This window comes from Dromiciops gliroides, chromosome X (assembly GCF_019393635.1).
Source record: "Dromiciops gliroides isolate mDroGli1 chromosome X, mDroGli1.pri, whole genome shotgun sequence".
NCBI classification, from domain to species: domain Eukaryota; kingdom Metazoa; phylum Chordata; class Mammalia; order Microbiotheria; family Microbiotheriidae; genus Dromiciops; species Dromiciops gliroides.
In genome coordinates, this window is record NC_057867.1 from 62,407,867 (window position 1) to 62,420,859 (window position 12,993).

At 45.7% G+C, this 12,993-nt stretch overlaps 1 protein-coding gene across 3 annotated transcripts in view; it reads left to right on the top strand.

Moving 5' to 3' along the window:
- MAMLD1 (mastermind like domain containing 1) overlaps window positions 1-12,993 on the top strand; it is a 660,207-nt gene that overhangs the window by 603,478 nt on the left and 43,736 nt on the right. For all 3 annotated transcript variants that reach the window (XM_043974332.1, XM_043974331.1, XM_043974333.1), the window contains one exon: window positions 8,832-10,565. In XM_043974332.1, coding sequence (XP_043830267.1) covers window positions 8,832-10,565 — 1,734 coding nt within the window. The remainder of the gene's footprint in view (window positions 1-8,831; window positions 10,566-12,993) is intronic.

Sequence of the window (12,993 nt, forward strand, 5' to 3'; positions counted from 1 at the left end):
TGCCCAAGGTCACACAGCTAGTCTGAGGCCAGATTTGAACTCAGGTCCTCCATGGCCAGTGCACTTTTAGGGCCACCCAGCTGCCCCTAACTTCCTGTGTAACCTCAAGCAAATGACTTCTCCTCTGAGGGCCACAAGTTCCTCCTCTGTAAAATGAAGCAGGTGGGCTAGATGCATTTTCTTGTCCCTCCCACCTCTAGAATGGTCTCCTTCTGTGGTTCTTCTTAGAAAGTCAGAAAGGATGTTATCATTAAACAGGCTGGATCTGGGAGTCCCGGGCCACTCTTGGCTGGGTCAATCCTCCCAACTGGTGTGGCTACAGAAAGGTTCAAAGCATTTCTGGAAATCTGTCGCTTGGAATGGAAAGTTGCCAGATTGGGGTTTGCTCCTTTCGTGACTGCTTTTGACGGTGCTGCTTGAAACCCTTGGGGCTGATGTGCAGATAGCTCTCCTCGAAGCTTGTCTAAGCCACAAACACTCAAGTATGGATGGCTGAGTGCAGCAAACACTTCGCCTCTGGCAAATGCTGACCACTTTGGGTTGACAGTGTGTGGTATTTTTAAAAACGAGGCAATCAAGAGCAGCAGTAAACCTTGGGTCAGTTTAGTTAAACCCTTGCTCCTTGCTTCCCTCCTCTTCCTTTTTGCAGTAAGAAGAGGAGCTCATGCCATCATAGTGCCTCAAGGTTCACAAAGCACTTTACCCACAACAACCCAGAGAGGGAGGTAATAATAATTAGTTGACGTTTTTATTGCTCCTTGAAGGTTTACATATATTATCTCATTGGAGTCTCAAAGCAACTACATAGATAGAGATATCTCTGTATAGAATAGTGACGCTGTCTGGGCCACACCTGCTATAATCATGGCAGGAAGAAAGGTGGGGGAGAGAAAGAGAAAAAGAGAGAGAGAGAGAGGGAGGAAGGGAGGGAGGAAGGAAGGAAAGAGAGAGAGAGAGAAAGCTTGGACAGACAGATTGGCCTGCAACTCGGGCTCAGAATTAAACAGGAGGAGGAAAGCAGGTTGAATTGTCTTAGGGATATTACAAAGCTCTCCCAGGCTTCTCCAGGAAACGAGTGCCTATCTTGATCCTACCAGCATTGTATGGCACCAGTCATAGAATACTACAGTCTCTGAAGATTTGGAATTGAGTGTTACACAGATGGCAACATAAAGGTACATGGTGGGTGGAAGCAGGCTGCACCATATAACCAATGAGAAACTTTCAAGAAGAATCAGAGTGAGAGATGTCATAAGGGAAATAATGTACTGGGACAGGGGAGGGGAAGACTAGTCACATGGCAAGATTGAAGGATAACCTGTGGATGGCCCTTCTGCTCCACCAGTACCTTTGCAATGACAATAAATACAGCCAGGAAACTACCCCCACCTCCATCCCCACCCCACCCCCACTCCCATTCAGTACATCACAGACTTAAGGGAAGAAATGGGCAAGAGTTGTGTGGGATACACACACACACACACACACACACACACACACACACGGTCAGATTGGGATCCGAATTATTGGCGGCAGCGTCAGTGGGCGCAGGTCAGTGAGACTATTTTAGCACAGCTGAATTTCCTAAGGAATAACCGAGAGGATGATCTTTAGGAGGGGGAGTCCAAATCGACCACTTGATGAGCTATGCTGTAGGATTGTTGACTCATTGGCACTCATAGGGCCTTCCTAGCAGGGTTAGAATCTTCCTTTCCTAGGACCCCGTTGCATAGGTTAGTCGGTGAGTCATGGCCCTTCTTACGAGTCAGTCAGCATCTAGGATTCTCTGCCATTCTCAACTCTCATTTCTTGAAATGTAGGGACATCCTGCTTCTGTGGCATAGAGGGGTTTTTCTTTGCGGTGCTGAACTCCACTGTGTAAATCATGTTTATAATCATGTATGTGTTTCTATGCTTACACAGACCACGGTTCTCATCCAAATGTGCCGCTAACTACAATATAGATGTTTTCTTGAAACCCATTTCTTCAATCTTTAATAATAATAATAAAATCAACATCAATTCGAATAGAATCCCTAGGATCTCCCTGCCCACCCCCTCAAGGGGACCCTAAGCTGCAGGATCTGGGAGGTCCTGCTGTTATTCAAGCCACATGACAGGGTAGCCCCCCCAAAAAAAAACCCCACCCTAAAGTGATCTGGCTTGCATGAAGAGAGGCAGAGTGTCCAGAACTCAAGAGGGGATGGTCCTGCTGTCCTCTGTTCTGCTCAGATCACAGCTGGTGCATTCCGTTCAGTTCTGGGAGCCACATTCTAGGAAGGCTATTGATAAACTGGAGTACATCCAAAGGACATCTAGCAGGTTGATAACTATCTCCAAATACTTGAAAGGCTGTCATGTGGAAGAGGGATTAGGCTCGTTCTGTTTGGCCCCAGAGTAGAGAACTAGGGGCAACGTGGGGGGAATCTAGAGAGAGGTACAGTTCGTACTAAATGGCCTTTGAGGTCCCATCCACTGTGCTTCTGTTGTCATCAGCAGCCCGCACTTAGTGTCCCCAGACTGCTGCCTGAGAATCCTTTGCGGGGAGGGATGATCCACCAAAGGGGAGAAGAAGAAAGAAGAGGACTGCCCCTCAGATTCTTACCCTCTGTAAATAATTACCAGCTAGCCTGAGGATGACTGACAGCTCAGTCAGTCAGTGCCATTGATGGAAACAGGGAAAGGGAAGGGTCTCCCTCTCCCTGTAATGTCATGTTGCCCAGGTTGAGTACAAAATCCCTACAACATGGCCCTGATCATGGCCCTTTATCATTTCTCCCCATCCCCCTCCTCTTGATTTGGACTATTTTCTAAGAAAACTCTTGCTTCCAAAGAATTTGGAAGAAGATATACTAGCTGATGAATATCAGGTGTTTACATACTTGGTAAATTGCGGAAGTGGGAAGGGAGAATCATTTTTCTTTTTGAAATTAATTTCATTGACATCTTCTGCTTTTCTATCTCCTTCCTTTATCAGTACATCCCTCCCCCTCTCCCACTCAGAAAGCCATCCCTTATAACAAAGAATAAAAAAGAAAGAGGAAAAAAGCAGTTCAGCAAAACTAATCCACACATCAATCAAGCAGGACAAGTATATGCAGTGTTCCATAGCCATAGTCATCCTCCCCCCCCCATACACACCCCCTGCAAAGAAGGGAAGGAAGTGCAGAGAATGATTTTCAATAGCCCCAAAATGAAGTGCTGACTTCACTGTTATTGGCCATTGTGAAGGAGGTTAAATTTGCCTAGCAAGCAAGCCAGGCCATGTTAGTGAGCCTGAGCCCCTAAGCATGCTGTGCTGGCCACTCGCAAAAGAGGTTACAGCGATAGAGATCTGAATTGAGGTTCTCTTTTACTACATGAGCTATTTCTTAAGGGGGAAATCGTGCTTAAGAAAATCCAATATACTAAAATATAAACTTGTCAACTAGATAAAATCGGCAATGGTTTCTCCACACAACAAAAAGATTCTTTGTTTTACGTAAGGCACTACCACAAGGTTCTGTGAACTGTGTTGGAGGTACTGTCTCTTTGTAGGGGTTTTCAGTGAAGGGTCCAAAGTAACATAAAGACATGGGTTCATGTGGTCTCATCTGAGGAAGAAATGAGGCCCAGAGAAGTCCATGTAAGTGGATTCTAAAGAGCACTAGATTTGGAGTGTGTTCTTTCCACTTAGGACCATGATGCCCTAGGAGTTCTACCCTCTAGTGGAGGCCTCTGAAATCCACCAGGAGAGGAGCTGTGATTGGCTCTGTGTAATGCCAAGTAAATATAGTACTGGCACTGGGAATTCATTCCCAGTGGGGCCTTTGAGCCATCCCTCTAAGTAGGGTTGCGTATGGGGTGTGGAGCCCTAAAGAAGGCTCCTCTTCCCTGATCCAAAAAAAAACCGCACAAAATCACAACAAAAAACCACCTCTCTACCTATTAGGCTGATTCTGACTTTCCATCATAAGCTTTGTGGTTTTTTTTTAATTAAAATACAAAAATTCCTGAAAGATATAGCTGAAACTGGGGGTGGGGAGGGGGTAGAACATAAAGAACAGGAACCGGAAGCCTGGGACAAAGCACTTCACAATTTGGATAGGTCTTGTCCTGCTTCTCAGTGCCTGAAGTAAAGTGCATCTGTTGTATAGAGCAGAGTGTTTCTTTAATTATTATTGCCTCTGTCATCCTATTCCTCACCCAGAAGAAAACACAGACAGCTTTTGCAAGGGTTTTGGGAGAGATTTTTTTTTTCAGTATACCTCAAAGCTTAGGAAGTTAAAAATGAAATGTTCATAATTTATGTCTGGTAGATTTCTTTGGAAAGAACAATGTAAACAATTGGGAATTTTTCCCTTCTTTGCCAGCATTGTGAACTGGGCCTGTGCATTAGTGATCCAGACCACCTCCAAGAAATCTTTGCCTTTTCTTTCATTCTATGACTAAAACAGCAAACGAGTTCCCATATTGTCATATTTTCAAAGTGGGATAGAAATAATGTTGAGTTCAAAGCTGAACTTGGCCCAGATCAAAAGGCCTGTCTTTGTTCCCTAATAATTTGAGGGGAGGGAGAACTATCACATGCTCCGCAATGAATTTTAATGATTGTTTATCAAGTCATATGAGATCACATTGGTAGCTTTGTCTACTCTGCTCTTGCTTTTGCGAATGAATTTGTACTTCTACAGTGCGTAGTCAATTGATGTTGATAGGAAGTCATTCATTTCCAAATAATACTAGTTGACATAATTGTCCCCCTTCTGTTCCCCCCCCCAAAAAAAAGCAGTATGTGTTAGAGTACTAGACTGGGAGTCAGGAAACTGGGTTTGAATTCTGGCTCTGCCATTTACTTTACCATGTAACCTTTGGTAGGTCACCACTCCTCTCTGGACCTTAGTTTCCATCTCTGTAATGTGAGGGAGTTGGACAATCATCAAACATCTGTTAAGTACTTACTATGTGCAGGCACTACACTGAGTGCTGGGGTTACAAAGAAAAAGCTCTTAGCTCACATTCTAATGGGGAAAACAGTATGTGTACATATAGGTGGATTCCAAATACAAATATGGGTGGTGTTTGTGCTGAGATACAGAGGGGAACGCATTCCATCACGGAGGTGGGAAATGTGGTGTCAGGTATGAGGAACAAGAAGTAGGGTGATATGTCTAGATTGTAGGATTTGAATCCAGGTCCTCTGACCCAAATTCAGGGTTCTTACCACTGAATCATCTTTGTTCCTATGCCACCTGGAGACAGCTCTAATTGCTAGGAAGTTTTTCCTTTACATTAAACCCAAATCTATCCATCTGTAATGTCTACCCATGGCCTGTGGACCACTTCTCAGGATGAAGTTTTTGTTTTCTGTTTTTTAAATCATTGAAGGAAATACTAAATTCCAGCTAGAGGTTAGTGAAAATAAAGATGTCTTTTTTCCCATCCAAATTCATTGCCCCCCCCTGAAATCTATCCACAGGCCCCCAAGAACCCCTGGCCTAGAAGTACCCAGGAATGGTTGATTAAGGACCTGCCAAAAACAACAGATGGAGTTTAGTTGACCCAGAATCCCATAGTGCTGATTTTGGAAGTCAAAGCAGAACAGTGAGGAGTTTGCAGCAGTTACAAACACATGGCCTAAAATGGCAAGTGTCTTTGTGAAATTCTCAGCCCCATTCTTGTCAGAACCACTCAAGGGCCATGTCAAGGTACCTGCTTTGGCCTTTGAGGACCTTCAAATGGGGCTGGGAAGACTGGAGAAAAGAACCTGACCAACCTCTGGAAAAGACAGCACAAGAACATCATGGATTATAAATGAGTCACAGATCATGTGACAGCAGAGAAGGAAACACTGAAGCAAACCATTTTTTTTAAATTAGGGAGAAAAAAATGTATCTGGATAATTGGTCTACTGGCTTATCCACTGCTTAGCTTGAAAGTCTGGAACTAAGAGAGTTGGGTTTTCTTTTCTTTTTCTTTTCCCCCTTCTCTCTTTCTTGGCTTTCTCCAGGATCCTCCTTTACTAAGTCTTGTTTAAAGCTGGTTGGCATTCGAACTGTACTGCTCTGTAGGCTCCATGTTTTATGACTGGCATTTGCAAACCTTCGCCATAAAATCGGAAATAACACATTCGCCTCTCACGGATTTGTAAGTACAGTCAAAGGAGCCTTCAAAAGCAAGCCTGAGAAAGGCTAAGCACCACACTATATCCTGGAACTTCAGCCGCTCTAGGGCCTCTGTTGAAGCCCCCAGGGACAGTCAGGTTACCCTAGATCCTTGGCTAGAACGCCCTCAAAAGAAATGAATCATCCTTTTTTTGCCCCAATATCTGGAGTATTCCAAGCCTCAGTGTTTGGAACCCACAGTTGAGAAGGATCTCATGTCAGAGAGTGTACCTGCTGAATTTCCTCCAGGCTGCTAGGAATGGAAACACCAGCCCTAAGACACTCTTGCTGAAGGCTACAAGGGCTCCTCTTCCTTGTCAACTGGGGACCCAAATGGCACCCAGAATTTGTATTAAAGGGAGCAAATGAGGAGTTGCTGCTGCAGACTGTCACTTTAGCTTCCTCCATCAAAGTCATGAGCCACCTGTTTGTTTATTTGAGGGTCCTCTCACTGTTAGAAAGGCCTGGGGCAGTTCTTCCTGGGTTCTAGGTTGGATTCTCTTGTTCCAGAGCAGGTTCCATGCCCTGGGGTGGAGAGTGAGAGAGAACTATAGATAGTAGTCATTTGCACCCCATAGGCCTGCTTCTTGCTCCCATTCCATTGCCCCTTCCCCAACTTAGCAGCGTCTATCTTCATGGTTCTGAGGCTCCAGAAGCATTTGCTTGTGAGACTGGCCTGGTCTTCTCTGCCTTCAGTGAAAGCTCTTTATTCTAGAACTCTGCACAGATCAGCCACCCTCTCTCCTCCTGCTAGTTGGCAGTACTTCCCACAGAGAACTTGGAGATGTTTCAGACCCCTTTGTCCTGGATTGGCAATCTCTTCTGTGAAAGCTTACTATCCTTTAGAGGTGTTGCAGGTTTAGGGAAAACCCTAAGGAGCCGTTTCTGGAATGAAACCAAATGCTGCCTCTCCTAGGGGTGTGAGTGTGTGTGTGTGTGTGTGTGTGTGTGTGTGTGTGTGTGTTTAAAATGGAGAAACATACTTCTCCTTGAAGCTGTGAGAAGAGCTGGAAATAAGGAGGCTAGAACTTCCTGACCTGAGATCTAGACACAGCTGCTTGTGAACTACTACGCCTGGGAACTCTCCATGTTTAAGTCAGTCAGTCAGTCAATAAACATTTATTAAGTGGACAGGTGATCATTTAGAACTCCAAGCCCAAATTAGACACACAAGGAGGACTGCTGCCTGCCTTCTCTATTGTTTGCAAGTGTACCGTATCCATGCTGCGAGCTCAGCTTTAAATATAAGCTAGTCAGAAAAGAAGAATGTCTAAGCATTGGGGATCATTGGGTCAACCTCACATTTCCTTGTAAGACTGCCAAAGTTATCTAAAGATATGTTAAAGAGGAAACATATCTATTCCAAGCCCTCCTAACCCCTGGGTATTCAGATCCATTTCAAATTCTCTCCCTTCCTTTCATCTCTTGATTAATTAAGACCCAGGTAGTAGACCCCCCCTCCCCTCCCCTCATTGTCCCTATGGCTGTAGTGTGAATCCCATTGATATACAGGGTGTGGTCATTAAAATGATAGCCACAGAAAATTGTATTTAAAAAGGTCTGGCCTGTCATGAGGAAAGAAGCCAGTGAAAGAACCATTGTTTCCAGGGAGCATTTTTCAAGAGGTCTGGATTAATAATTCTCTCATTCAGATGGACTGAGTTACTAATGTCTTCATTTTCTTTTAAAATCCAAGGGCTTTTATAGCATATTCATCTAGGCACCCCCCAGATTAAAGATTTTACCCGTCATTTGGTATTTGCCAAAGATTCACTTCAATGACAAGCATGTGTTGAGTACCTACTATATGTCAGGCATTGGCGATACAAAGAAAAGCTGATTAACCCTTGCTGTCAAGGGCTTTACATTCTAATGGTGTGTTGGGGGTTGGGGGGGGGGTAGGTGTCAGAATTACTGTATAGGGATAAGGAAATACAGGAGAATTTGAGGAGGGGAAACATGCTAGCAGTTGGAAGAGTTGGGGGTGAGAAGGGGAGCTCAGGAAAAGGAGATGTTCCCTGAGATGATAGATGATAAAAAGGAGGAGATGAGGCCTGAGCCGCTTCTTAAAGGAAGCCAAGAATTTTAAGAGGATGAGGTGAGTAGGAAGTACATGCCAGGCATGGAGGCCAGTCTGAGCAAAAGCACTGAGCTGAGGTAGGAGATGGAGTGTGATCAAGGAAGCATCTTTGAAGGAGACGGTTTGAAAGCTTAATGTCCGTATTGATATGTCACTTTAAAAAAAAAATTGGAAAATGTGTAGCTTGGAAGATCATTTCAGACATACTGGCTCTGAGGAATCAAAAAATATCTTAGATTTTTCCTACTTCGCTCTTAAATGTCTGGCTTTGGCAACAAATCATCCAATTGATGATTTCTGCCTCATTTCATTGCACTCTCCTATTAATTGGGCAAAGAAGACCTTTTGCATAACTATTTGGCATGCTTAATGTATAAGGAACTCAATGCCTGATTTGAAATGTAATAAAACTGTTTCAAAGAAGAAGAGACAAAGAAATTAGTTGAGAAAATATTAGCCAGCTTTGGCATCTGCTTGTTTTCATCGGAATAGGTCTGTTTTACCTTTAAGGTCTCATTTTGGCAGCTGGCTTCTGTTGGGAGAGCTCTGTTTCACTAATTTCCTTTGCTGTTCTGATGTGCCAAATACTTATTATCTTTTTCTTTCAGTCGCAGGGATCCATTAAGAGGAAACTGGAAGGAGATAACTTTCCCGACAGCAGTTCATTTGATGACCTTTACCCTCATGACATTAAGAGACCTTGCCTTGATGATGTTACTCTCTCTATGGGACAAAGTACCAACCCGAGTAGCTCATGTTCTGACATACAGATGTCGCCATTTCCTCTGGATCATAACTCCTCATCCATTGGTATGGCTGACCATTCAGTCTTACTTGAAAATAACCAGATGAATGACAATGACATTGGCTCTTCCTTCACCATGCCATCGAATACGGAAGTTGGACAGAAAGGGCCAATGGGTGCACCAGACAGCATGGTTCATTATGAAGAGAAAGGAAACAGTCTGCAGACTGTGGATCAGGAGCTTCAAGATCTCCTGGAAGAGCTAACCAAAATGCCAGATCCTTCTCCTAATGATCTGGACCTTGAAAATCTCTTGGGGAGCAAGGCAGAAGAGCCCCTTGGCATAGTTCATACACCGCCAGCCTTGAGGAGCACTCCTAAACCTTCTCCTCAGACACCTCACTTGGAGAACCATGTCACAAGCAAGGAGTTTTCTCCTAGCTGCAGTCAGACAGTGACAAGCGGGTCACCTCAGATGCGACCCTCCTCTGCGGGAGCAAGCTATCCAGTTCGTCCTCCCAACAAACCTACCACCTCCCCCGTTTCTTCGACAGCCCAGACAAAGTGCCAGCCCCGGAATATGCTAACTGGCTCCTTACCCACCTTGTCTGGTCCTCACTGGCATCATGCCCACCAACTGAAGGCCCTGGCAGCCAGCAAGCAAGTATCTTCGACAAAACAGCAAATGCCGGCATCCAGCTGGTCCACCATGGCTTCTCCACCATACCCACCAGGGTCATCACCACACCAACAACCGTACAGCCCTCAGAACATCATGGTGTCTGGCATATCATCCACCAGTTTGCCAGGGAGCAACCTCCAGACCTCTCCCACTGCCTTGCTTTCCAATTTGTCTGTGAGTGGCAACTCTACTGCGGGGACCTCTGGGCCTTTTGGTTCCGAGATGCTGTCTAGTCCCATTCTCGCTCAGCAACAGCAGCAGTTCAGTCCTCCCAATGTCATGCTTTCCAACCTAACCTCCACTGCCATCCCTACGACCAGTATCAAGAGTCCTTCGAGCAGCCTGGTTTCGAGCATGGCCACCACCAACCCATCCTCACCATATCGACCAGACAAGCTCTCCAGCCCGGCTCTGCATCAGCAGTCCTTCAGTCCACAGGGTGCTCTGATCTCAAATGTCAGTAACCCTGCAGGCCTGCAGCAGCAGCCACCACCTCCACCACCGCCGCAGCCACAGCCGCAGCCACCACAGCCGCCGCAGCCACAGAACCCACTCTATAAGACCATAACCAACAATCCATCGAAAAATCTCAATGTGATCCTGCAGCAAGCTTCTGGTAGCTTGCAATCTGGGCTCGTGAGTGAGGGCCCTGGAAGTCAGGAGCCGTTTTCCTTTGGAAACACCAAGCCCCTGTCCCACTTCACTTCTGAGGCGGGCCCCCCGAAGGTGGCATCCATGGCTGCAAGCTCAGGGCAGCCATCCCTGCTCCACTACCTGCAGCAGCCTCCACAGGCTCAGCAGGTGCAGGCCCAGCAGCCCAACAATACCCAGTTTTTGCTACAGCAGATGATGCAGCAACCGCAGAGGACCCAGCGACATATGTCACCTGCCTCTTTGCCTTCTCAGCCTAGACAGGTGAGAGCATCTTGGGTTGGCTTTTGTTGATTTGCTGCTGAGTTGGGAAAATGTTGGATTCTATTGTGGCCTAATTATGGAGGGCACATCTAGGCATCATGACCCCAAGATCAGGCTCGATATGGGGGAAAGTCTATTGGTGGCAGCCAATTATATGTGTATGACTAGTTTATGGTGTTAATGAGGTCAAGGTTACCGATTTGAGCCCCATTCATGTAAGGCGGGCAACTTCCCAAATGAGTGTAATTTGGTGTCTCCTCCCAGCCGTTGACTGTATCTCTAGCTAGCAGGTGCTTTTGGCCACAAGGGAACTAAGCGCAAGAACACCGTTGATTCAGCACAACCTAATAGCACCATAAGAAAAAAAAATTATCTCCTACTTATTATGCAAAGGATATGATTATTTACTTTATTTAAACTTTGCCTCTACTGCTGCTACTCCTAGGGTTCTCTTCAACCAGAAGTTGCTTAGTTATAAATTGGGTTCAATTCCTCAACAAGCTTTTATGAAGCTCCTACTATGTGCCAAGAACCATGCTAGGTGCTAGGGATGCAGAAACAACAATGAAATCATCCCTACCCTCAAGAAGCTTTCATTCTATAAGGGGAAACAACATTTTAGGAGATATGAAATATACACCAAGTAAATAATACAAGTTCATTTTTCCTCATACTGGTGGGGAACAAAACCCTAGTAGTTGGTAGGGGTAGGGGGGAATTAGGAAAGGCCTCCTGTAGGGGATGGGACTTGAGCTGAGCTTTAAAGGAAGCTGGAAATGTTAAGGGTCAGAGGTGAGGAGGGCATGTATTCCATGCATGAGGACTAGCTGGTGCAGAGGTATGGAGACAGGAAACAGAATGTCATATGTGGAGCCAGCAAGTCAATTTGGCTAGATTATAAGAGTGTGTGATGGAGAGGGATGTGTCCAGCTTAGAAAAACTCAGGAGGCCCAAAGATCCTAACAGGATCCCTGCTTTCGTTAGGGCTGGGTATTCCCTCCACCAACCCATATTGCAAGCCCTCTTGCCCTTTAATATGTGATCTTTCCGGATCATGGGGGCCCTGCATATGTATTACTCAGGGACAGCTAGGTGACACAGTGGATAAAGCACTGGCCCTGGAGTCAGGAGGATGTGAGTTCAAATCTAGCCTCAGACACTTGACACTTACTAGCTGTGTGACCCTGGGCAAGTCACTTACATTGCCCTGCAAAAAAAAAAGTATTGCTCAGTGTCCAACCAGATGGTGATGAGGGAGCCCCTGTACACTTAGCTGGGCCAGTTGTAGGACAACAGGCACATGATTGATTACCAACACTGTCTCAGAAGCCTCTCTGGCTCGGTAGGCCGGCAAGAACTTAGACTTCCCTGATGTAGCCTTCAGGAATTCTGGGTCCTCCTAACTTTGCCAAGGGGACTCCAGAAGAAAATGTTGCCAGAAACTCCCCCTGGCTCTTTCTCACTGCTTTGTCACTTTGGTGGACCACTCATTGTCACCTCTAACCAGAGATCTATTCAAGAGAGGACCTGTCAAGTGAAGCCCTGTGAAAGGAAGGTCAGTTGAGTCAGGTCTACCCTTGGATTTAATTTCTCCGTGGGGCCTTTCATTATATGTTGTGACTCTCTCAGTTCCTGCTTCCTTTTGCAGATGCCTCTTAGAGGGGGTGATCCATGGAGGCCTTGTTTGCATGGAAGCAGTTGCAGGTGTTCTTCTGCAGGGGGACTACTGTGTCCTTCTGTGATTCGATTTAAATGCATAAAATGCAATAAAGAGGATCACATTGAAATGCAGTTATCAAAAAAATTCAGGTTCACCCTCGACTCTAGATTAAGAGCCCTGGGCTAGTTCAAAGCCTTCATTTTGTAGAAGAGAAAACTGAGGCCCAGGAAGGTCACACACAGTGGCAGAGCCAAAGTTCTAGGCCAGGTCCTCTTACTTCCAAGTCCAGTCTCCTCCCCACTTTACTAGGATGCTCTCCTCCTCCCCGTGTCTTTATTTACTTCAGTAGAGCAAGGAGTATTGTTCTCCACCAAAACAGATAGATCCTGGCCTCTCTTATTTTTGGTGGGGCAACGAGGGTTAAGTGACTTGCCCAAGGTCACACAGCTAGTAAGCGTCAAGTGTCTGAGGGCAGATTTGAACTCAGATCCTCCTGAATCCAGGGCCAGTGCTTTATCCAGTGCGCCCCCTCCCCCAAATCCTAGCCTCTCTTTAATCTAGCAGCTAGTCATCATGGGTTTTTTGTGTCAACAGATTTATCATCCTGTGACCAAATTCTCCAAAAGTTAGCTAAGTTTGAAAGCCTGCCTGTGCATGAGAGGTGCCCTGAAGTAGAGGTGGCTGCATCCAGGGCCAGTGGGTTCTCACTCACTGACGGTCTTCAGGCCCAGGATGAATGATGACTTGTCAGGAATTCCTGCTTAGCTA